Source organism: Zalophus californianus, chromosome 7 (genome assembly GCF_009762305.2).
Source record: "Zalophus californianus isolate mZalCal1 chromosome 7, mZalCal1.pri.v2, whole genome shotgun sequence".
NCBI classification, from domain to species: Eukaryota; Metazoa; Chordata; class Mammalia; order Carnivora; family Otariidae; genus Zalophus; species Zalophus californianus.
The window spans coordinates 85,369,530-85,395,239 of NC_045601.1; the positions used below are offsets into that span (position 1 = coordinate 85,369,530).

The window sequence follows — 25,710 nt, forward strand, 5'->3', positions numbered from 1 at the left end:
CTGCCGGAGCCGGGAGAGGGTCTGAGAAGACAAGCGAGAAGGACCGGAGTGCAGGCTTCCGCTGCGGCGCGCGAGCAGAGCTGGGGGCACAACATCTCCGGCGTCCCCTCCCGGTCCTCGCCCACCCAGCTGGGATGTGACCCAGGAAAGCCCTCAGCGCCCCCCCCCCCCCCCCCAGAGAGCTCACTGGGAGCACACCGCTGGAGTTCCTTTGGCCGCAGCGCCACGGGACGGGAGTGGCAAGGAGTCCTGGGGCCGGTTCCCAGCTCCCACTCTTCAGAGAGAGCGGCGGGGGATCACCGCTTTCCTGGCGCTCCGCGCAACTCCGGGGCCAGCAGCGCGCGGCTGGACAGAGTCCCGCTTCCCGCCGACTCACCGGGATCGGGGGACGGCGTCTGCCCGCCTGCACTCCCTGTAGCCCTAGTTTCTCGGCCCCTGCACCGATCTCCCACGCCAGGGGCCTGAGACCCGAGGCTCTCGGCCCCCGCAGCATCCTCAGACCCCATGGAGAACGCGCCCGCCGCGGCTTCCTGAGTGCGGGCGCCGCCGTCGTCCAAACTGCGCGCTGTGGTCCTCCATCTCGCCCCTCTCAGGGGCGTCCGAGAGGCCAGCGAAGAGCGCACCATGAAGTCCGTGCTGTTCAGCCGCTTCTTCATCCTCCTGCCCTGGATCCTAATCGTCATCATCATGCTCGACGTGGACACGCGCAGGCCCGCGCCCCCGCTCACCCCGCGCCCCTACTTTTCTCCCTACGTGGTGGGCCGCGGGGGCGCCCGACTCCCGCTCCGCAGGGGCGGCCCCGACAGCGGCCCCGGGCGCGGCTGGCAGAAGCGCAACGAGTCGCGGCCACAGCCACGGCCCGAGCCGCCTCTGCCCACCATCTATGCCATCACGCCCACCTACAGCCGCCCGGTGCAGAAAGCCGAGCTGACCCGCCTGGCCAACACTTTCCGCCAGGTGGCGCAGCTGCACTGGATCCTGGTGGAGGACGCGGCGGCGCGCAGCGAGCTGGTGAGCCGCTTCCTGGCGCGGGCCGGGCTGCCCAGCACGCACCTGCACGTGCCCACACCGCGGCGCTACAAGAGGCCCGGACTGCCTCGCGCCACCGAGCAGCGTAACGCCGGTCTCGCCTGGCTGCGCCAGAGGCACCAGCATCAGCGCGCGCAGCCCGGAGTGCTCTTCTTCGCCGACGACGACAACACCTACAGTCTGGAGCTGTTTCAAGAGGTAGCGGCCGGCCCGCCCCAGCTTGGGGGCGGGGGGGGCGCGCAGGAGGGGCCTCGGGGCCGGCGGGGCTGCGGCTGCACTTGTGAGTTCTCACTTTTCCGTACTCCCATTCGGGAGTACAGGTGGAGCGCTCCTCGCGGGCAGCCTGCAGCTTCCGCTGGCCCTGGCGTGTTTACGCTGGCCTTGGGGGTGGAGAGTGGACGAGAGGACCGCTGTGGCGCAAGGGAGGGAGTGTGTGACCAGGGGCTTCGCAGTCCACCTGGTCTTGAGACTGAGCCGAGGGAGTAGCACAGGTGAGGCGCGAGGGTATTTCCAGGAACGAGGCTCTGGCTGGCTTGAGGAGGGAGCCCAGATGGCAGAGAGAGTCCCTGGGGGAGGCACGCTGTCAGGAACAGGTCGCGGAGGGACCCAGCTCACTGGGCAGGGGGGCTTGGTGTATTCTCGAGTCTAGAACCATACAGGGAGGAAGGTGGAGATGCTGACTAAAAATCATCCCGGAGACAAATTTCTCTCTTACAGCCCGCTGGCACGGAAATGGTTAGAGTGAAAACAGTGACTTCTCCAGGGTGTGTGTGTGGGGTGGGGGGTCCAACCTCTTATCTCTTCCTGCACCCCACAAAAGCCCTTTCTGATTCTGAAGATTGCCTCTTTTTCAAGGAAAACCTCTGGTAAATGAGTTGAGACTGTTGTGCCCTGTGGTTGTTTTTCTGCAGCCCGAATCATGAGGAAGCCAGCCCCGTTCTTTTTCTGAACCTTTCTCTAAGGCCTCTCTTGGGCAAGGCCACTCTTGCGCCTGCCCATTGCATCCTGGTGCTCCCTGTGAGGTCCTGGGGTGCAGCGCGGTCCCCTGCCGCCTAAATGGCTCTTTTCCCTTGGAAGGCCACTCATGCACAGAGCCAGCAGGGGGTTAGGACAGGTTTTACTTCTTGAGGCTGGTATTTTGCAGTCTGTGTGTGTTCTGTGAATGAGTCGGGATTACATGGTTTTCACTTTCCTTATACACAAGGATACCTGGGGGGAAAAAGAAAAACTTGGGATTCTTTGACACTTGGTGGGACTTGCTTTCCTCTATCCCAAATTCCTTGACCTCCTGCCTCTGAGACTCCATCACACCCCCCGCCCTGCCAGTGTGTGTGTCTAGTAAACATAAATGCCCCACAACTTCATCCTAATATCTGTTTGGCTTTCTTAACCTCAGGACAGAGTGACTTTGTACCCTTTCAGTTTAATTTTTCTGCCTATGTGGCTTTTAAGAATCCATTTTTTAAGGGCAGTTGCCTCCTTCATTTCTATTCATCCTCTCCTTCATGAATAAAAGGACCAGTAATCCCTTTCCATCCTTTCTTCAACTTTTTGCAATGTAGGGCTTTCTTTCCATGTTCCTTCAGAAGAAATAAATAATATATAATAAGATAAGCTTGACATTGTAGGGGGTAGTCTTTATTATAACCAAGATCAGAGAGAGAATCTGATTTTTCTTTAAGTTGGGCTTCAATTTTGATCCTGCTTACATACTCTTTCCCCAAAAGATACGGTGGTTTGTATTCTGAAGCAAAGACCTTTACATTTCAATACACCATAATTTTAAACTTCAAAGTTTTTTTTTTAATTTTTTTTAAATTTTTTACCCTTGGAAGTTGCCTCGGAACTTGGAAGTTGCCTTACTTGTAGAAATGTGTGGTCTTGGCATACATAATGCACATCTTATTAATAAACTTTTTAGGGGGATGGACTGTGAAGGAGTGATTTTTCAGTTTATCTCCAGGTTCTAGCGCACTGGTGTGAGGGGTTAGTTGAGTGTGAGAGCTGGTGTTCCAGGCGGTGAAACAATGGAGCCCAGTCTTTCTTTGGTGCTTCCCAAACTGCAAGGAAGGCTTGTTGGTGGGGGATATTAAAGCAGCAAGAGAAAAACCCAGTAGATTTTTTCATTGGTCCACTGGAAAAAGAGAAAGAATATAAAGGAGGAGAGGGTGAGGAGGAAAAATAGTAGTGGCCCAGAGGAAACTATAAAGGGAAAAAAAATGCAAAACTTATTAAGACTAAAATTTTGTACAGTAAGAAGTAATGAAAAAAATCAAACTTAAGAGCACGTGCAACTCTTTTTTTATGGAGAGGTGCCAAGTGGTACAAAATATACGACAGAAGGACTGTTTAAAAAAACGTCATACACATGATACGCTTGGAATTGAAATTCTGTAGCTCCCAGAGGCCACTCCCGGACAGTAATTTCAAGACTAGTCCCTTTCTCCACCACCTCTCATCCTCCCCTACACACAGTGTTTTTGGACAGAGTGGGCATCTGTTCACCATGCGTATATGTTGATACATTCAGTTTTCCTTGTTTGCAACGCATTCTTTTCCCTGTAAGGCAAGTGATATTGAACTCTCTAAAAAGTCAGGTTAGTGGGATTTGTGCATCCTTGGATTTGTGCGGTAATGGGGTGGTCTACCTTATATCCGTTCTAAGATTAATGATTTCATGTGGCTTATAGTCTAGACATTGCTTTCTTGGAGAACAGGTAGGACTAGATAAAACATCTAAAAGCTGCAACTCCTTGGGGGGAAAGGAAGATGCTGATAAAGGATGATGTAGAGGCGAGGTGTATAGATCTCAGTCCTCCATATTGTGCGTACACACAAATTAGTTTTTAAGTAATTCACGGTACTTGAGAGAATGTCCCAAGTCAGGCTTCATCTTTTATTCATAGTGCTTCTAATTTCCATGGTTGATGTTAATGTAGATAAGATAAAAGGAGGAAAATGAACCAGGTACAAATTAGCTCGCTAAGCATTGGCTGCAAATGAAGGAAACTAAAAGATGAAAGGTCTCCAAATTAAATTAAAGGCACAACAGGCAATCTGTGTTCAATTATTTCTCCCTGGTAACTGGAGAGCTGCTTTCTTCATACCGCTAACTGATGTTCAGCCTCCCTTCTCAACTGAGCTGTGCTGCCAGGAAAGAAATATTTGCATCGAAATAATGCTACCTTAGCAGCCGAATCCACTTGCAAATGAAGCTGTGGGGGGAGTGGTAGCCACAGAAACTGGACTGTCCGTTGGAGGAGATGGACAGGGTTTTTCAGGTTTGCAGTATCCCAGCAGGTCCTTCTGCTCTCCCTGTGGCACGGAGGGGTTTTACACTACAGATCGCAGATAATCCTGCCTGCCCGAGCACCCTCTCTTTCTAACCCCCCGGAAAAGCTTCTTTGTGAAGGATTTAAGCTACTTTAATACAAGCGACAACTGCAGATAAATGTGGCTCTCTATCTAGTTATATTTTCAATAACACTATTGATGAGACTTCTGTTCTTCGCTAGAAAACCTTCCAGTGTTTCCTGAGTTTAAAGCTGATGCTTTTCAGGTGAAGTTGCTTTCACCTTTGGAAATCAATTGAATCGAAAGGTTAAAAAACAGTCCTTTCCCAGCAAGAAGAAAAAACTTTAAAATTTTTTTAAATGTAATGAGCAAAGACTGGAAGACAGGCCAACAGTGAGACACTTAAGGGGGGGTGGGTGAAAGGACTCAGTTAATGAGAAGGCATCTTGAAGATGCCTTTCTGGCAAACAGTGAACTAAAGAGGCCCTTTGTTTCGATTTTTCTGTTGGGTGCAGTTAAGCTATTTGTGTGCTGAGCAGGTGGAGGAGTTGAGGTTTAATTTTCTGTCTCGTTCTTTTCCTGAAGCATCAGTATGCTCCCCTCTTTATATGCAGCTTATTAGAGCCACAATCCAAAGGATATTCAAATATACAATGTTTGGCACTTCCCCCCAAGTAGTAAATTCTGCCAGTGTTTCTTGAAAGAAGACCAGAGATCTACCTTTACTTTTACCTTTGTTACTGTTACTTAGTGTAGGGTAATTATCTTTTCGAAGTGAAGAAACCTAAAAGAATCTCTTAGGTGTAGCATAAAATGACTCTTTTGTTACCTGAAATATGCCCTTTGTGTTTTATTTCTCCCCATCTAAAACCATATTAATAATCCTGTTGTAGGGCTGATAAAAACGTGAGAATTTTCTAAAACTGCAGCCAATTTTCTTAGTCTGTCAGTGTTAAATCTCAAGATTTTCTGTATTCTCCCTGGGTGTATAGTACTTGAGTTAGGGCTAATTTTTGAGTTTTCTATGAAGACCAGTTTTCATTTGGATTTTGAGATTTTAATGGACCAGAAATAACAATTTGGGTTTAAAAGACATTCTCTCTTCTGCCTCCTCTTGTTGTCTTCTTCCATCATTCTTTGTCCTCCAACCTGCTTTTCACTGATTATCCTTTCTCATGAATAGACATGAAGACAAGCCCAGATGATTGTTTGGTGCAATGAACGTGTGTCTTTTAAACATTTAGACTCTTGTCTCTTTCTTGGAATCTATAGTGGGTGACTCCATTTTCTTCTGTCTACTCCACTTGCCTCTAAATTACAAGCTGGTAAATTTTCTCTAGTGTGAACAGTAATGGAATAGTAATTGCTTTTAAGGCATGCTGCAAAAGCAAAATAGAAGAACCAAAGGCAATGGTCTTATTAACTATTCCAGGTGGTATTCAAGTAGTGCTTTTTTTTTTGATACAGAATTCAATAATGTTCAGATATGTCTATTCAAACGTTTTGAAGTCTGAGGAAATATTTGCTCAGTCTGTATAGTTAACACATTATATACTTGATTTGCAATGCTGTTGAAGCATGATATTTAAGTTTTGCATGGATCTCAAGTCCTCCCTCCAAAACACAAATAAAATTGTTACACCAGTCCGTAGGTAGGTAGGTAAATAGGTAGGTTTAGAACAGATTTCCAATTCACAGCAATAAATGAAGATAATCCATTGTTCATACCTGGTAGTTCTTGTGCATAATTTAAAATAAATGTTAAAATACTCTTTCCCATGGATACAGGCAGAATGCAGTTGACATCAGTTCAGCACTTCACTATGGGCCAGGAACCACCCTTAGGGTTTTAACTTCTTTGTTCCTTTATGTGTTTTAACTTCTTTGTTCCTCACAACAGCCCCTGAGGTAGGTACTGGTATGTTCCTATTCTTTCATCCTACTGCTGATATTTAGGTCTGAGCATAGTACTTTGGTGACCCCAGAGATTTTTAAGAGTGCCTCAGGAATCTAATATAGTCATTTACTCTGACTGGTATAATCGGCATCCTTATATCATAGTTGAGTAGAAATGCCTGGAAGTAACTTGAACAGGTCATGCAGCTGTTCAGAGACAGAATTTGGAGCCCAAGTCCTCTGGTTCTAGAGTGTGCCCTTTTTTTTTTTTTTTTTTTTTTTTTTAAAGATGTATTTATTCCAGGGGTGGGGCAGAGGGGGAGAGAGCATGGAGCCCAGCACGGGGGCTCCATCTCACGATTCTGAGATCACCATCTGAGTCTAAACCAAGAGTTGGACGCTTAACAGACTGGCACCTGGCATTACCCAGGGGCCCCTAGAGCCTGTGTTTTTGACCTTCCTGAGGCTTATCTCATTTAACATTACAGTCGGATAGAAATATATCAATGTGGTAAATAAAGCATTTGATCAACAGGGGTATTTATTTATTTTAAAAGACTTATTTATTTTAGAAAAAGAGAGTGGGGAAAGGGGCAGAGGGAGAGAATCTCAAGCAGACTCCCCACTGAGCCCGGAGCCCAAGGCGGGGCTTGATCTCACAACCCTGAGATTATGACCTGAGCTGAAATCAAGAGTCAGATGCTTAACCAGCTGAACGACCCAGGCGCCCCTCAACAGGAATGTTCTAACATTGTTGCTGTCTCCTGCCACACTTAAACTCAGGTCTGTCTTCTTGGACATATCAACTTCTAATTTTCCTTTTCGACCTTTTCCCCCCTAATATCACTTGATCTTACGAACATTTTATTTCATTTCACATTATCTCATTTATAGCCCATTGGATTTTTAGATTTTTTTTTTCAAGTCAGGTGAAAACTGCTAGGTTAGTATATAAACTGTAGTCTTTTATATATATATAAAATATGTGCTTTTATATATATATAATATGTGTGCTTTTTAAAACTATTCTTGTGAGCAAGAAAGGACCATTTCTGCAAGAAGATAAAACATTAAAATTAATTTTTTCCCTCACTTGATAGATATATATTAGCAACTATAGCTACTGAGCACGTATCTTTTCAGGACAGGCAGAATTGAATGGGAGAAGAATTGTTGGGGTAGAATGGGCGTCAGGGACAGTACTGAATTATTTCACATGGCAGGAGTTGGGTACCCAAGTCAGTCTGAGCTGAAGCTCATGTAGGATACAGACACCTGCTGGTTGCTCTCTCCCATGGAGGCTGAGGCGGCTCCTTCCTGGAGCACGAAGATGTACTTGTAGGAACCTCCAGCCAGTGGTTATGCTGGCCACTGATGGCCCGCACTGTCAGGTGCACCAGACTGGTCACTTGTTGACAGAAGGCTTAATTTTCTTGTCTGTTATTTTTTGGGGCTTAGGAATTTCCCTGGATTAAAAATAAAATGAATAAATCATTGGTTGAGTCTTTTTGCATGTTAGGAATACCTTGGCGATGTCTGTGCTGAGGAGGGTGATCAGGTTCTCTTCCTGATCTTATTTGTTCATTTGGTTATTTGGTCTTTTCTTCAAAATAACTGAAAACTTCAAAGTTTTTTGTTTTTTGTTTTCTCAATCTCCAGCAGTGGAAAGAGAACTCTAAATAGTAATGTATGTTACGTACAGAAACTAAGACCTTCGTTCCTTCATTCTGAAAGGCAGGTATTTATAAATTGTGTCTTCACAATGAGAAGATATTTGAATATAATTAGTATGCCTTCTCCACTTGACAAATGTTCATTGAGCATCTACTGTGTGCTAGGCCCTGTGCTTTATCATGACAGGGCGTAATACAGCTGTGAACAGAGAGGGTGCCTCCCAGTCCTCACAGATCAAGTGTCTGGACTAAATATGCGTGCTAGGATCAGTGCCTGTTGAGAGAAATGCAGATGCCTGGGAGCGTAGAGCAGAGGCAGCTAATGGGGTTGTAGGTTGTAATGTGGAGTGACTGTAGAAGTGACTTTTGAGCTGAGACCTAAAGGATGATGGGGCCTAGTGGGTGACAGGGCAGCGGGGAAGAGCCCTCCAAGTGGAGGGAGCCATAGTTAAGAACCTGAGCAAAGAGGGTTTGCGAATATCCAGAGAACAGAAAGATGTCCTTGACGAGAGGGGATGGGATGGAGGAGTAGGCAGCCGCGGCCCCATCTCCTACATGCCAAGTGAGATACTTAGTTCTGGGGGAAGAGTTAGCATCTCTTCCCAAGCCTGTCCTATAAAGAAAAGAAGTCTTCATTTTTTTGTGTAAATCTGTGGCTTTGAAAAATGTGTACATAGCAGTGCAAGGAGTATGCTTTCATTTTTTCCCATCTGGTTTTTAGATCACCCATCAGGCAAATCTTTGGCCTTTAACTTTTTAAACAAGTTGGATAGGGGTGGGGGGAGTAAATTAGTAGAAAAACTATAAGTATTTGTTCATCTAGTTGTTCCAAGGAAGTGGTATTTTAGACTGTTATGGATTCTTTTATAGTGCTTAACATCACATTATATAATGTGGTATATGTATTTCAGTTGACCATTTCTTCCACTACAGTCTAAACCCCATAAGGGTAGGCATTTTCTTTTGTTCATTGTTGTATCTTTAGCACTCAGAGCAGAGCCTGCCATGTAGTAAATGCTCATTAAATACTTGTTGAATAAGTGAATGAGTTACAGGGAGATTAGAAGCTGAGGGGCTCTCTTACAGAAGGAATCTGTTCCTCAAAAGGAGCCCTGAACAGAGATTGTTGGTCAGATAACACTTTTGAAGTCTGTGTTATGTGTCTAGGATTATACTGAGCCTTTTAAATAGTGACTTTTTTAAGAAAAATGCTTGGGTTTTTTTGTGTGTGTGTCTGAAAACATCCTTATTTCACCTTCATTCTTTTTTTTTTTAAAGATTTTATTATTTGAGGGCACCTGGGTGGCTCAGTCGGTTAGGCGTCTGCCTTTGGCTCAGGTTATGATCCCAGGGTGCTGGGATTGAGTCCCGCCTCCGGCTCCTTGCTCAGCAGGGAGCCTGCTTCTCCCTCTCCCTCTACCCCCCCCCCCCCCCCGCTTATGCTGTCTCTCTCTCATGCTCTCTCTCTCTCTCTCTGAAATAAAATATTTTAAAAAAAGATTTTATTATTTGAGAGTGAGAGGGCTCGAGAGAGTATGAGTCGGGGGAGGAGCAGAGGGACAGGGAGAAGCAGGCTCCCCCTGCGCAGGGAGCTGCGAGAAGGCAGCTGTTTAACCCACTGAGCCACCCAGGTGCCCCGTAAATAGTAACTTAAAGATAAATGTGGCCCCTATGCTGACTCTAAGAGCTTTCATGCTAAAAAGGAGAGAGAGAGAGAGATAAGGCCTGTGAATATTTGCATATATAGCAGAGCATTCCTGGCAAAGCCCGTGCAGAGGGCAGGAGGTATGTGAAGGTGTTGTGAACCAGTTGAGTGCTAGGCCTCTTCACACTGGAGGCTGGTGGGGAGCTTAGGTAGGAACTTGGGAGTTAAAGAGCCCCGTGTTCAAATCCAGCTTTACCGCTCGGTGGTTGCATGATTTTGGCAAGAGCTGCCTGCCTCATTTAAATACTGACCTATTGGCAAGTTACAAGTATTAGTTCTTTTTCCCTTGTTCTCCTGTGGGTGACTGCCCCCGTTAAGAGGTATATATCAAATCTCTGCCTGCACTGTTTCGTTAGATGTCTCTAAATACTCTGTTTCTGAGATCTGGACTGTATTTCTGGAGGCAAGGAGGAGGTGCAGGTGCCTGACTTTCCCAAATTAGTCTGTACCCAAGTGGAACTACATAAATTGGGTGTCTTAATTACACCACTGGGTGTTACCAAAGTGATTAGAGGGACAAAAGTTAAACGGGGCTTGTCTACAAAGAGTCCTGGGAGGATCCGAGAGAGTAGAAAGCATCTTAAAGGACATTTTAGGTTGAGAGGAGGTGGAAGGCTGATTCTCCTGTGGGTTCAGAGGTCTGAAGCTGATTAATATGTGTATGAGAGCTAGGAAGTTGACCTGCATGTAGCTCAGACCAGGTCCTAGGAGTGATTTTTAGCTACTTGGCAGTCCTAGGACCTAGCTTCGTCCCAGAGCATGTTGCAAGATAGGTTCTTTCTGGCATGACTGAATGAATCAGAGATAGTATGTTACAAAGGAGAGGGCAAATTAAAGGGAAGAATGCAATGAATCTATTTTTAAAGCACATGACTAGAAGCAATAGCTTGATTTTTGAGGTCATTTGCTAGGGATGGGAAGGTCAGGAGAATTCCTCTTTCCATCACCTGTTGCAGAAGGCAGAGAGGATCCATTTTGACAGCCTCACCTTGTGCCCAGCACCCTCCGGCCTTAAGTGGGACACTGAGCTGGCCTTCAGCTGACTGGCAGTTATTGGGAAGTCTACCCTGAGCTTGTTTCTCTCTTTTCAAATATTGCTTACATTTTCATAAGTAAAAAGCTTACAAAGCTTTTGAAGCTTATTTCCTGCCAGAATTGGGAATGTAGCAGTTGGAGTGTGTGTGGGGTGTGTGTGTGTGTTTACCCACAGGGTCGTGTGTGTGTGTGTGTGTGTGTGTTTTTACCCACAGGGTCCTCTCATTGCCTCCTTGCCTGCAAATGCTGGGAGTACTCTCCCAGTTCTTTCTTCATAGACCCTGCACCCTCCACATCAGTCTCTTACAAGAATTGTGGTCACGCCCAGGGATCTGGTGCAGTGATCCTCACCATTTTCTGTTCGCATAACTCCTAAAAGATTTTAGTAAAATTATACACTCTCTAGGATGTTTTCAAATTGATGTCTAAATTTTTTTAAATCACTTAAAATAGTTGCAAAGCATGTAAGTTTTAGTGAATTATAAATACATTTATTTATGAAAACTAAATACATACAGTGGATATTATAAAAACTGTAACAGTTTATAGTCAACATTGATAGACTTTTCAGTAACATCTGGAAATTTTATATTCCTTTTTCTATTTCCATTTTCCCTCAGAATTTTATCTTAGCATAATATTTTGAGGTTCAAGGTCCTTTATTGATCCTCTAGTCACACATATCTGCAATAACAAAAATGATTATAGATAGAATTAAAATTTTTTTTTTAGAGATTTTATTTATTTGACAGAGATATAGCGAGAGAGGGAACACAAGCAGGGGGAGTGGGTGAGGGAGAAGCAGGCTTCCCGCTGAGCAGGGAGCCCAACGAGGGGCTTGATCCCAGGATCCTGGGATCATGACCTGAGCTAAAGGCAGACACTTAACAACTGAGCCACCCAGGCGCCCCTAGAATTTAAATTAAAAAAAAAAAATTCCTATGGCTATAAACTAAGGTCTTAAAAATTCTTTAAGATTGAGTTAACAGTACAATTAGTAGCAATAAACAAGTAATCAAAACAACATAAATGTCATGCATATGAGTACATATCATTTTTGTGAAATTGTTACTCATTTGTAATAAAAAACCCATAAATGTTGCCAACTTGGATAATTAACTTAAGCATAAAAGCTACGTTTATTGGAAATTGGATTCTTAATGATATGGATGGAGCATTTTATTGTTGATATCTATTCACTGATGAATATTACTGATTGCCGGAAAGATAGGGTTTAACATAATTCTGTTCTCATTAGGTCAACCTTGTCTACATAAAGAAGTAAGATGGAAAGCATTTTCTTGTAGTGGTGTTCTTCAGTTTTTTGAACTCTCAAGCTCTAAGCAAAAACCATATGGTTATCTCTTAGCAAACAAATATTTAATGATCTATTGATGACATTAGGTCGCCTTCAATTTTGTTGAAAGCAAATAATTAGAAACCTCTTGTCTTCCAAAGGGATTTATTACTCATTCATTAAAGACATTAACTTTCTTAATAAAGACAACAATGTTTCTAATTACCTTTGTTTAGTGCCCTAGAGATTTGACCATGGTGGGACAGTGCATTTAATATGATTCAGGGTGGGTGAGAAGTTGACCTTTTTCTGTGACGTGGGAGCAGAGCAGGGGGAAGAAGAACCTGCCCTTTTACCTGAGAATTGAGTTTTAGGAAAGCAAGTAAGAATGTTGAGGGTCTGAGAATTTATTCCCTTAAAGCTGTGTGCTCAAATATTACATGGAAAGTCTTTATATATATTCAGGGACCATGCACCCCAAGTTTGAAAACTGCAGTTTTGGTAGAAAGAGCACTAAGTTAGGAGCTGGAGAATGTGTGCTCTTGACCTCAGGGGAACTGGACTGATGTTTTCTGATGGCTTGCCGTGTGCTAGGCCCTGCCCGAGTGTTTGGGTGTGTACGCTGTTTAATTTTCATGGTATCTCTGAGGTAGGAACTGTGCTATCTATCTTACAAATGAGGAAAAGCCCTAATATTCAGCTGCCTTACAGGGCCTGATATAAATGTAGGTGGTTGTTGTGACATTTAAATGAGCTGATATACCTGGAAAGTGGGCAAATAGGGCAACGTCCCTGTCCATTTGGTCATATGCTTCTATCAGAAGTTGGTGGCCACAGGAGCTTTGGAAAGGCTCCAGAAGGCAGAATGTCCGAAAACCCTGAGCCACCGTGGCTGTACCAACCCTGACAGTCTCCGTGGCCTCACGATGCTGCTGTCAGCTGATGGGAAAGGGAATTTAAGTATGATCCATGTGTGGATGTGTTGTTTATCATCTAAATAAACTTGGCATTGCAAGATTGAAATGCCAGTGTCATTTTTAAAGGTCAAATGACAGTTTGGGGATATTTTTATAACTTTGGAAAGTTCCTCAGCTACATCTGTTCACACTGGCAAAAGTTCTAGAGACCTCCCCGGGGAGTCTTTTTCTGCTGGGGGTGCTGCAGCCTTGCTTTGCAGAGAAGTTCTAGTCACAGTCATTGGAGCTGGTATTTGGGGCTCATGTTCTATTAATTCTTTTCATTTTCCTTGAATGGTTCTATTTAACTGTTTACCTTTCATTCCTGCTGGACATACTGAAAAGATAGGCTCTGTGATTTTTAACTTTTATGCTCGTTTTCCTCTTTAAGGATTTTTTAAAAGTTTTTCTTTAAATTCCAGTTAGTTACCATACAGTGTAATACTAGCTTCAGGTGTACAATATAGTGATTCAACACTTCCATACATCATCCGGTGCTCATCACAGCAGGTGCTCTCTTAATCCCCATCACCTCTCTCACCCATCCCCCCACCCACCTCCCCTCTGGGAACCATCAGTTTACTCTCTGTTGTGGGGAATCTGTTTCTTGGTTTGCCTCTCTCTTTTTTCCCCTTTGCTCGTTTCTTTTGTTTCTTAAATTCCACATATTAGGAAATCATATGGTATTTGTCTTTCTCTCACTAAATTCGCTTAGTATTGTACTCTAGCTCCATCCATGTTATTGCAAATGGCAAGATTTCATTTTTATGGCTAATATACCATTGTATGTATATACCACATCTTATTTATTCATCAGTCAATGGACACTTGGGCTCTTTCTGTAATTAGGCTAATGTAGGTAATGCTGCTATAAACATTGGGGTGCACATGCCCCTTCAGATCACTACATTTGTATCTTTGGGGTAAATCCCTAGTCGTGCAATTGCTGGGTCATAGGGTAGCTCTCTCTTCAACTTTTTGAGGAACCTCCATATAAGTGGCTGCACCAGCTTGCATTCCCACCAACAGTGTAGGAGGGTCCCCCTTTCTCTGCATCCTTGCCAGTATCTGTTGTTTCCTGTGTTGTTGTTTTTAGCCATTCTAACAGGTGTGAGGTGGTATCTCATTGTAGTTTTGATCTGTATTTCCCTGATGATCAGTGATGATGAGCATTTTCTCATATGTCTGTTGGCCATCAGTATGTCGTCTTTGGAAAAATACCTACCCATGTCGTCTGCCCATTTTTAATTGGATTATTCATTTTGGGGTATTGAGTTTTAGCAGTTCTTTATATATTTTGGATACTCTTTATCAGATATTTCATCTGCAAATATCTTGTCCCATTCTAGAGATTGCCTTTTAGTTTTGTTGATTATTTCCTTCACTATGCAGAAGCTTTTTATTTTCATGTACTCCCGATAGTTTATTTTTGCTTTTGTTTCCCTTGCCGCAGGAGACATATCTAGAATAGAAGTTGCTATGGATGTCAAAGAGGTTCTCTTCTGTGTTCTCTTCTGATGCCCAGTGTTCTCTTCTAGGATTTTTATGGTTTCAGGTCTCACATTTAGGTCTTTCATCCATTTTGAATTTATTTTTGTGTTTGGTGTAAGAAAGTGGTCTAGTTTCATTCTTTTGCATGTTGCTGTCCAGTTTTCACATTATTTATTGAAGGGACTGTCTTTTTCCCATTGGATATTCTTTACAGCTTTGTCAAAGATTAGTTGACCATATAGTTGTGGGTTCATTTCTGGGTTTTCTGTCTTGTTCCATTGATCTATGTGTCTGTTTTTCTGCCAGTACCATACTGTCTTGATCACTACAACTTTGTAATATAACTGGAAGTCTGGAATTGTGATGCCTCCAGCTTTGCTTTGCTTTTTCAAGGTTCCTTTGGCTATTTGGAGTCTTTTGTGTTTCCATACAAATTTTAGGATTGTTTGTTCTAGCTCTGTGAAAGACGTTGTTGGTATTTTAATAGGGATTACATTAAATATGTAGATTGCTTTAGGTAGTATAGACATTTTTTTTTTAAAGATTTATTTATTTGAGAGAGAGAGAGTACATGAGAGGGGAGAGGGTCAGAGGGAGAAGCAGGCTCCTCGCCGAGCAGGGAGCCCGATGCGGGACTCGATCCTGGGACTCCAGGATCATGACCTGAGCCGAAGGCAGTCGCTTAACCAACTGAGCCACCCAGGCGCCCGGTAGTGTAGACATTTTAATAATTGTTATTCCAATCCATGAGCATGGTATGTCTTTGCATTTTTTTGTGTCATCTCCTTTTTCTTTCATCACTCTTTTATAGTTTTCAGAGTGTAGGTCTTTTACCTCTTTGGTAAGGTTTATTCCTAGGTATCTTATGGTTTTTGGTGCAATTGTAAATGGGATTGATTCCTTAATTTCTCTTTCTGCTGTTTCATTATTGGTGTATAGAAATGCAACTGATTCCTGTATGTTGATTTTGTATCCTGTGACTTTACTGAATTTACCAATTCTAGCAATTTTTTGGTGGAGTCTTTTGAGTTTTCTTCATAGAGTATCATGTCATCTGCAAATAGTGAAAGTTTGACCTCTTCCTTGTGCTGATTTGGATGCTTTTTATTTCTTTTTGTTTTCTTATGGCTGTTGCTTGAACTTCCACTACTGTGTTAAATAACAGTGGTGAGATTGGACATATCTATTTGTTCCTGACCACAGAGGAAAAGCTCTGTTTTTTCCCATTGAGGATAATATTAGCCGTAGGTTTTTCATATATGGCCTTTATTATGTTCAAGTCATGTTCCCTCTAAACTACTTTGTTGAGGGTTTTTATCATGAACGGATGTATTACTTTGTCAAATGCTTTTTCAGCATCTATTAAAAGGATCATATAGTTCTTACCATTTCTTTTATTAATGTTGTGTATCATCACATTGATCAATTTACAAGTGTTGAACCACCCTTGCAACCAAGGAATAAATCCCAGTTGATCATCGTTAATGATTCTTTTTAATGCATTGCTGGATTTGGTCTGCTAGTATTTTATTGAGAATTTTGCATCCATGTTCATTAGGGATACTGGCCTGTACTCTTTTTTAGTGGAGTCTTTACCTGGTTTTCGTATCCGGGTAATACTGGCCTCATAGGATGGATTTGGAAGTTTTGCTTCCTTTTTTATTTTTTGAAAGAGTTTGAGAAGAATAAGTATTAACTCTTCTTTAGATGTTTGGTAGAATTCACCTGTGAAGCCATCTGGCCCTGGACTTTTGATTTTTGGGGTTTTTAAATTACTGATACAATTTCTTTGCTGGTTTTTGGTCTGTTCAAGTTTTCTCTCTTCCTGTTTCAGTTTTGGTAGGTTATATGCTTCTAGGAATTTATCCATTTCTTCCAGGTTGTCCAATTTGTTGGCATAGTCTTTCATAATCTTCTCTCATATTTGTTGTATTCTGTGGTGTTATTTCTCTTCATTTGTGATTTTATTTAACTTTGTTTTTTCTCTTTTTTGTAAGTGTATCTGGAGGTTTATCAATTTTATTACTTTTTTCAAAGAACCAGCTACTGGTTTCATTGGTCTATTGCTTTTGTAGTATCTATATCATTTATTTCTGCTTTAATCTTCTTTCTGCTGGCTTTAGGCTTTGTTCTTTTTTAGCTCCTTTAAGTGTAAGGTAATGTTAGTTGAGATTTTTCTCACTTCTTGAGGTAGGCCTGTATTGCTAATACTTCCCTCTTAGGACTGCCTTTGATGCATCCCAAAGGTTTTAGATTATTGTGTTTTCATTTTCATTTGTTCCCACATTTTTATTTCTTCTTTGATTTCCTGGTTGACTCATTCATTGTTTAGTAGCATGTTTCACCTCCATGTATTTGTGTTCCTTCCAAATTTTTTCTTGTGGTTGATTTCTAGTTTCATTGCATTGTGGTCAGAAAAGGTGCAAGGTATGATTTCAGTCTTTTTGTATTTGTTGAAGCCTGATTTGTGATCTCTTCTGGAGAATATTCCATGTGCACTTGAAAAGAACATGTGTTCTGCTGTTTTAGGATGGATGTTCTGACTGTATCTGTTAAGTCCATTTGGTCCAGTGTGTCATTCAAAGCAACTGTATCCTTGATTTTCTGTTTAGATGACCTGCCCTTTGATTTAAGTGGGGTGTTAAAATCCCCTACTATTGTTGTGTCATCAATTAGTTCCTTTATGTTTGCTATTAATTATTTTATATATTTAGGTGTTCCCATGTTGGGGGCATAAATATTTATAATCATATCTTCTTGTTGGATTGTCCACTTTATGATTATGTAATACTCTTCTTTTGTCTCTTCTTATGGTCTTTATTTTAAAATCTAGTTTGTCCAATATAAGTATTGCTACTGAATTTTTTTTTTTAAGATTTTATTTATTTATTTGACAGAGAGAGAGAGACAGGGAACACAAGCAGGGGGAGTGGGAGAAGGAGAAACAGGCTTCCCGCTGAGCAGGGAGCCCGATGCAGGGCTTGATCCCAGGACCCTGGGATCATGACCTGAGCCGAAGGCAGACGCTTAATGACTGAGCCACCCAGGCGCCCCGCTACTGACTTTCTTTTGACATCAATTTGCATGATAAATGTTTCTCCACCCCCTCACTTTCAATCTGCAGGTGCCTTTAGGTCTAAAATGAGTCTCTTGTAGGGAGCATATAGATGGATCTTGGTGTTTTGTTTTTTTTAATCCATTCTGACACCCTTTGTCTTTTGATTGGAGCATTTAGTCCATTTACATTCAGAGTAATTATTGATAGCTATGTATTTACTGCTGATTTCATTACTCATCTTGTTGTTTCTGGAGATTTTTCTCTGATCCTTTCTTTGTCATTTTCCTTTTGCACTCAAAGTCCCCTTTAATATTTCTTGCAGGGATAGTTTAGGTCACAAACTCCTGTAGTTTTTGTTTGTCTGGGAAACTCATTATTTCCCCTTCTATTCTGAATGTTAACCTTGCTGACAGAGTATTCTTAGCTGCAGATTTTTTCCCATTCAGGACATTGAATATATCATGGCACACTCGTCTGGCTTGCCAAGTTTCTGTTGAGAAATCTCCAGCTAGCTGTATGGGTTTTTCCCTTGTAAGTTAAGGACTTCTTTTGTCTTCCTGCTTTTAAGATTTTTTTTTTAATCACTGTATTTTGCAAATTTAATTACAGCTTGTCTTGGTGGTATTGATGGGACTTCTCTGCCTCCTGGACCTGGATGTCTGTTTCCTTTCCCAGATTAGGTGTGTTTTCTGCTCTTATTTCTTGAAATACATTTTCTGCCCTCTTTCTCTCTCTCTCTTCTTTTGGGACTCCTATAATATTAATGTTATTACATTTAATGGAATCACTGAGTTCTCTAAGTCTATTCTCATGTTGCATAATTCTTTCTTTTGTTCAGCTTCATTATTTCCCATTATTTTGTCTTCTGGGTCACTAATTTGTTCCTCTGCTTCTTTCAGCTTGCTGTTCATTGTTTCAAGCCCATCTCCAATCTCCTTTATTGCATTCATCATCTCTGATTCTTTTTTAACTCTTTCATCTCTGTGGTGAGGGTCTCACTAATGTTTTCTTTTCTCAAGCCCATTAAGTATTCTTATGATAATTGCTTTAAATTCTCCACAGGCATGTTACTTAAATCTGTTTCTCTTAGATCTCTGGGCATGGCTTTATCTTGTTCTTTCATTTGGGATAAATTCCTCTGTCTTGGCATTTTGTCCAAGTCTCTGCCTTCTTCTCTGTGTTAGAAAAGCCAGTTATATCTCCTGCTCCTGAAAGTAATGGCCTTGTGAAGAAGAGGTCATGTAGTGCCCAGGGCCTGGCACTTGAAGGAGTGTCTCTGGTGTGTGTTGCATGTGCTCTGCTATTGTGTTTTGGCTGCTCTATCCCTTCAGGCCATTCCTAACTTGCCTCTCCTTGCCTGCTTTGGGCAGTGTTTGGTCCCTGGCCTGAATGTGGTGAGTTTAAGTAGGTGTGCTCTGGTCTGCTTCTGAAATGAAACCTGACACCACTTCCACAAGGACTGAGGCTGTGCAGAACTCTCTGGTTGGGAGACTCAGTGTGGGCATGGGTTTGTGCTGGTCTTCTGGGGGAGGGGCCTGCTGTGCTGGGACTGAGATAAACTTGACTGAGAAGGGCAGTCCCACCAGAGTACTGGGGAATGGGGCTTGGTGTAAGCAAGTTAGGCAGCCAGTGTCTGTGCTGTGCTGCTTCCCACAGGTGGCTCTGTGTTTATGCTGAGGGGCAAGGAAGGGAAATGGTGCCAGCCAGCTCCTTTGTTCCCAGAGAGGCATCTCCACGAATGCTGCCTCTCGGGGACACGTTCTGAGAAGAGGGAATAATCTCCCCACTCTGTGCTCCAGGCATTCTTCAGATGGCTCTTTCCATACCATGTGCCCCCCACTCAGGTAGTTTGCGTGCCTTCTCTCCGAGAGCAGTGCAGTACCCTCTGGGCTTTGTCACTTTGTCTTGGCCAAGCTGGCTGACCTTTAAAACTCCAGGCTTTAAGCCCCATGTGTTGCAGGAACTCACAAAATTCAGCCTCTCTCATTTTCCAAGCCAGTGGTTTTGGGGAAGTGATCTCCTTGTGCATTCCCCCACGTGCTCTCTCTCACCCTTTTCCATGACCACAACTCCCTCCTGTCTGTACCACCTGTGATCTATTTCTCTCCTAAACCATGTCTCTGAACTTCCCACCTTCTTCAATGTGGCCTCTTCTCTCCCTTTAGTTGTAAAGTTCTGTCAGTCTTCAGGTCGATTTCTCTGTTTAAGGATTTAAAAAACGGAAATGTTAACAAGTTGGGTTGATGAGGCTTGTGGTTTCTGTGGACAATAATAAGGTTTTTATAGCAATGCTGGGTTTCCTCTGAAAATCAGTTGATTGTCCTCGAGTTTCAAATCTAGGTGTTCATTTGGTTGGCTCTTGTAAATCCAGTAACATTTAAAAGTAAGTGCCTTTGGAGTGCCTGGGTGGCTCAGTTGGTTAAGCAACGGCCTTCGACTCGGGTCAGGATCCCAGGGTCCTGGGATCAAGCCCCACCCACATCGGGCTCCTTGCTCAGCGGAGAGCCTGCTTCTCCCTCTCCCTCTGCTGCTACGCCACCTGCTTGTGCTCTCTCTCTCTGTCAAATAAATAAAATCTTTAAAAAAAAATAAAAAAGTAAGTACCTATTCTTTTTCTTATTATATGTCTTTTCTGTAGATGTGAAGGACAATGGGAGAGAAGCAAAAATTGAATATTTCTGTAATTTTTTTATTGTGAGGAAAATATACGTAAAATTTACCATTTTAACCACTTTAAAGTGTACAGTTCAGTGGCATACATACATATATACATACATTCACTTTGTTGTGCAACCACTGCCTTCATCCATCTCCAGAACTTGTACATCATTCCAGACTGAAACTCTGTGCACATTAAATAATAACTCCCTATTTGCCCCTCCCTGGTAAACTGTAGTCTATTTTCTGTCTGAATTGGACTAGTCTAGATAACTTATGTAAGGTAGAATCATACAATATTTGTCCTTTTATGTCTGGCTTATTTCACTTAGCATAAGATCCTCAAAGTTCATCTGCATTGTAGCATATATCAAAATTTCATGCCTTATTTTTTTGAGGGGGGCTATTGTGAGTGCTGTTGTGAACATTGTTGTATGGCTCTCTGTTCAGGTTTCTCCTTTCAGTTCTTCTATGTGTATATAATGAAAGTGGAACTGCCCGGTCATAGGATAATTCTATGTTTAATTTCTTGGGGAACTTGCATACTGTTTTAGATAACAGTGGCGCCATTTTACATTCCCATCAACAGAAGACACACAGGTTTAACTTGCTCTACATCATAGCCAATACTTGTTATTTTCTGTTTGTGTTTTGTTTTTATAATAGCCATCCAGCTGGGCATGAAGTGGTATCTCCTTGTGGTTTTGAGTTTTGTGTTTTCCTGATGATTAGTGATTTGACCATCTTTCCATGTGCTTGTAGTTTTTGGAGAAATGTCTATTCATGTCCTTTGCCCATTTTTTTAATTTGGTTGGTTTTTGTTTTCTGTTGAGTTTTAGGAGTTCTTCATATATTATGTATATTAACCCTGTATCAGATATGTGATTTGCAAATATTTTTTCCCGTCCTGAGGGTTGCCTTTTTATTTTGTTGATAGTGTCCTTTGATGCCCTAAAGTTTTAAATTTTGATGAAGTTTAATTAGTTTTTGTTGCCTGTGCATATAGTGTCTTACCCAAGAAATTGTCACCAAATTCATTATTTTCCCCTGTTTTCATCTAATAGTTGCATAATTTTAGCTTTTATGTTTAGGTAATTAATGTTGATCTATTTTGAGTTAATTTTTGTACATAGTGTTAGGTAGGGATTCAGCTTCATTTTGCATGTGCATATCTAGTTTTTCCTAGCACCATTTGTTGAAAAGACTGTCCTTTCCTCATTGAATAACCTTGGCACATTTGTCAAAAATGATTTGAATATACATGTGAGGCTTTATTTCTGGGCTCTGTATTCCATTAGTCTACATGTCTGTCTTAATGCCAGTAGCACTGTTTTAATTGTTGTTGCTTTATAGTAAGTGTTTAAATCAGGAAGTGTGGGTCCTTCAACTTTGTTCTTTTACAAGATTGGACTATTTGGGGGTCCCTTGAGATTCCAAATGAATTTTGGGTTTATCTGGGGGCTCTATTCTATTGATCTATGTGTCTGTGTCAGTAGCAACCTGTTTTGATTACTAGTGCTTTGTAGTATAGTTTGAAATTGGGGATTGTGATACCTCCTGTCTTGTTCTTTTTTCTCAAGATTGCCTTGGCTGTTTGGGGGTCTTTTGTGGTTCCATACAAATTTTAGGATTATTCTAGTTCTGTGAAAAATGCTATTGGTATTTTGATAGGGATTGCATTAAATATGTAGGTTGCTTTGGGTAGTATGAACGTTTTAATGATGCTCATTTTTCCTGTCCATTAGCATGGAATAGATTTCCATCTGTTTGTATCATCTTCATTTTCTTTCAACATCTTATAGTTTTCAGGGTGTAAGTTTTTCACCTTCTTGGTTTAAAATAGTCCTAGGTATCTTTTTCTTTTTGATGCAGTTGAAATGGAATTGTTTCTTCTCTTTATTCTGTTTCATTATTAATGTATAGAAGTGCAACAGATTTTTGTACATTAATTTTGTATAGTGAAACTTATATTCTGCAACTTTACTGAATTCATTTACCAGTTCTAACACTTTTTTGGTGGAGTCTTTCGGGTTTCCTTATAGGTAGTATCTTGTCATCTACAAATAGAGACAATTTTACTTCTTCCTTATCAATTTGGATGCCTTTTGTTTCTTGTCTGATTGCTGCAGGTAGGATTTCCAGTATTGAATAAAATTGGACATCCTTGTCTTATACCTGTTCCTAGAGGAAAAGCTTTCAGCTTTCCTCATGAAGTATTATGTTACCTTTGGGTTTGTTATATATGTCCTTCATTATCTAAACCCACTTTGTTGGGAGTTTTTATCACGAAGGTTGTTGAATTTTGTTGGTTGCATTTTCTGCATCTACTGATGAGATCATATGTTTTTTATCCTTACTCTTGTTAATATGATATATTACACTGATTGATTTGTGAATAGTGAACCACCATTGCATCCCTGGAATAAATCCCACTTGATTGTGGTGAATGATTTTTTTTAACATATTGTTGAATTTGGTTTGCTAATATTTTGTTGAGGACTTTTGCATCTGTGTTCATCAGGGAATATTGGCCTGTAGTTTTCTTTTTTTGTTATGTCCTTGTCTGGTTTTTATTTTCAGGGTAATGCTGTCCTTATAGAGTGAATTTGGAAGTTTTCCTTCGTCTGTTTTTTTGAATAGTTTGAGAAGTTTGAGAAGAATAGGTATTAACTTTTCTTTGAATGTTTGATAGAATTCACCTGTGAATCCATCTAGTCCTTGACTTTTGTTTGTTGGGAGCTTTCCAGTACCAGTTCAATTTCATTATTAGTAATTAGTCTGTTCAAATTTTTTATTTTTCCTGAGTCAGTTTTGGTAGATTGTATGTTTCTAAAAATTTATCAGTGTCTTCTAGGTTGTCCGATTTGTTGGCATAAAATTTTTAATAATCTCTTATAATCCTTTGTGTTTCTGTGGCATTGGTATTTCTTTCTCATTTTGTCCTTATGTGAGTTCGTGCTCTTTTTTTTTTTCTTGATGTCTTGCTCAAGTTTTACCAATTTTATCTTTTCACAAAGCAGCTCTTGGCTTCATTGATCTTTTCTCTTTCATTTATTTCTACTCTAATCTTTATTATTTCTTTCCTTCTACTGACTTTGGGCTTTGTTTAGTACTTCCTCTTTTTGGTTTTGTTGTTGACCCATTCACTTAGTGGCATGTTGTTTAGCCTCCATGTGTTTGTGTTTTTTTCTTATAATTGATTTCTAGTTTCATATTGTTGTGATTGGAGCAATGCTTGATGTGATTTTAATCTTTTTTAATTTGAGACATTTTTTGTGGCCTAACCTGTGATCTATTCTGGAGAATGTTACATGTGCACATTAGGATAGGATGTTCTGTATGTATCTGTTAAGTCCATCCAGTCTGGTGTATTGTTCAGAGTCACTCGTTTCTTCTAATTCTCTGTGTGAATGATCTATAGATTAATGTAAGTAGGGTGTTCAAGTCCCGTATTGTATTACTGTACATTTCTCCCTTTATGTCTGTTTATATTTGCTTTATGTATTTGGGTGCTCCTATGTTGGGTGCATAGATACTTACAATTGATCTATCTTCTTACTGGATTAATCCCTTTATTATTATGTGTTGCCCTTCTTTGTCTCTTACTATAGTCTGTGTTTTAAAGTCTATTTTGTCTGATATATGTATTGCTACCTTGGCTTTTTAATTTTTATTTGCATGATATATGTTTTTCCATCCCTTCACTTTCAGTTTGTATGTGTCTTTAGGTCTAAAATGAGTTTCTTATAGGCAGCATATAGATGGATCTTGTTTTGTTTTTTTTTTTTTAATCTATTCAGTCACCCTGTGTCTTTTGATGTATTTAGCCCATTTATATTAAAATTAATTATCGATAGGTATGCACATTTTGCTGTTGTGTTAACTGTTTTCTGATTATTTTTGTAGTTCTCTGATCCTTTCTTATTCTCTTGCTCTCTTCCTATCTCATTTGATGGCTTTTTTGGTGTTATGCTTGGATTCTTTTCTCTTTACTTTTTGTGTATCTGTTACAGGTTTTTGATTTATGGTTACCGTTGGGTTCTTATATAACATCATATGTGTATAGCACTGTGTATTACATTGATGCATTGATGGTCACTTAAGTTAGAACACATTCCAGAAACACTTAATTTTTTAATTCCTCCTTTAACGTTTTTTGTATATGATGTCATATTTTACATCTTTAATTTTGTGTATCCCTCTACTAATTTTTGTAGATGTAGTCAATTTTACTCCTTTTGTGTTTTAACCTCTATACTTCCTTTAAAAATGATTACTCCTTCTATTTGTTTGGTTTTACCTGTGAAATTTTTTCCTTTCATGATTTTCTTCTATTGCCTTTATTTCTACATGTGGAGTTCCTGTTAACATTTGTTGTAAGGGTAGTTTAGTGGTGATGAACTCCCTTAACTGTGGTTTGTCTTTATCTCTACTTCTATTCTGAATAATGGCCTTGCTGGGTAGATTATTCTTGGTGTAGGTTTTTTCCTTTCTGGCCTGCAAAGTTTCTGCAGAAAAATCAGCTGATAGATAGCCCTGTGTGGCTTCCCTTGTATGTAAGTTTTCTCTTTCTGCCTTTACAGTTCTCTCTTTATCATTACTTTTTGCCATTTTAATGATTATCTTAATGTGGGCCTTTTTGGATTTATCTTGTTAGGGACTCTGTGATTCCTGGGCCTGGATAACTGTTTCTTTTCCTAGGTTAGGGATGTTTTCAGCCATTATTTTGTCAAATTAGTTTTCTGTCCCCTTCTCTCTTCTCCTTCTGGGATCTTTATAACACAAATTTTACTACACTTGATGTGAATTCCTTTAACATGGTCTCATTTTAATTTTTTTAATTTTTATTTTTTTGCTGTTCGGCTTCATTGCTTTCCATTATCCTGTCTTCCAGATCGCTGATCCATTCGGCATCGTCTGATCTACTGTTGATTCTGTTTTTCATTTCAGTTAATGAATTCTTTAGTCCTGACTGTTCTTTTTTAAAAAAATATATATTTTCTCTTTGTTGAAGTGCTCTCTAAGGTCATTCACTTTTCTCGAGTTCAGCAAGTATCTTTATGACCATTGGTTTCAATTCTTTATCAGGCACTTTGCTAACCTTTGTTTAGTTTAGCTCTTTTACTGTGATTTTGTCTCTTTTTTTTTCAGGTTTTCATTATTCTTCTGTCTCATTTTGTCTAGCTGTCTTTTGCCTACAAATTACAAAACCTCAACCTAAACAATAAAAAAAATGGCTTAAGCAGTGAGCATATAATCTCACTTTTCTGGTAGAATAGTACTGGCTGCTGCAGCAGGCAAAGCCGGACATCTGATAAGCTTGATAGAGTAAAAGCTCTACAAAGTTTGCTGGGGGTTGGTGACTCTTCTGAGCGGGGTCGGTGACTCTTCTGAGCAGAGTTGGTGATTCTGACATCCCAGTGCTTCCCATCTTGTCATTGCACTAACTCTAACACTTGGCTTCTTCTAAGGTCACTCTAGTAATGGAAGAGGGCTGGTCGATTGCCCAATCTTTTTTGTAAGAGTTGTTGCATATTTAAGCACTGCAGTTTCCAGTTCCTTGCTTTTTTTATTTTAATTTTTTAAATTTTTATTTATTTTTATTTATTTTTAAAGAT

The 25,710-nt window shown here is 40.9% G+C and overlaps 1 protein-coding gene across 2 annotated transcripts in view; it reads left to right on the forward strand.

The window, feature by feature from the left end:
• The first annotated feature begins 505 nt into the window (after window positions 1-505).
• B3GAT2 (beta-1,3-glucuronyltransferase 2) overlaps window positions 506-25,710 on the forward strand; it is a 161,102-nt gene continuing 135,897 nt past the window's right edge. For both annotated transcript variants that reach the window (XR_003521490.1, XM_027602613.1), the window contains exon 1: window positions 506-1,227. Coding sequence is in view for 1 of the 2 variants with exons in the window: in XM_027602613.1 (XP_027458414.1) it covers window positions 625-1,227 (603 nt within the window). In the remaining variant the exon portion in view is untranslated. The remainder of the gene's footprint in view (window positions 1,228-25,710) is intronic.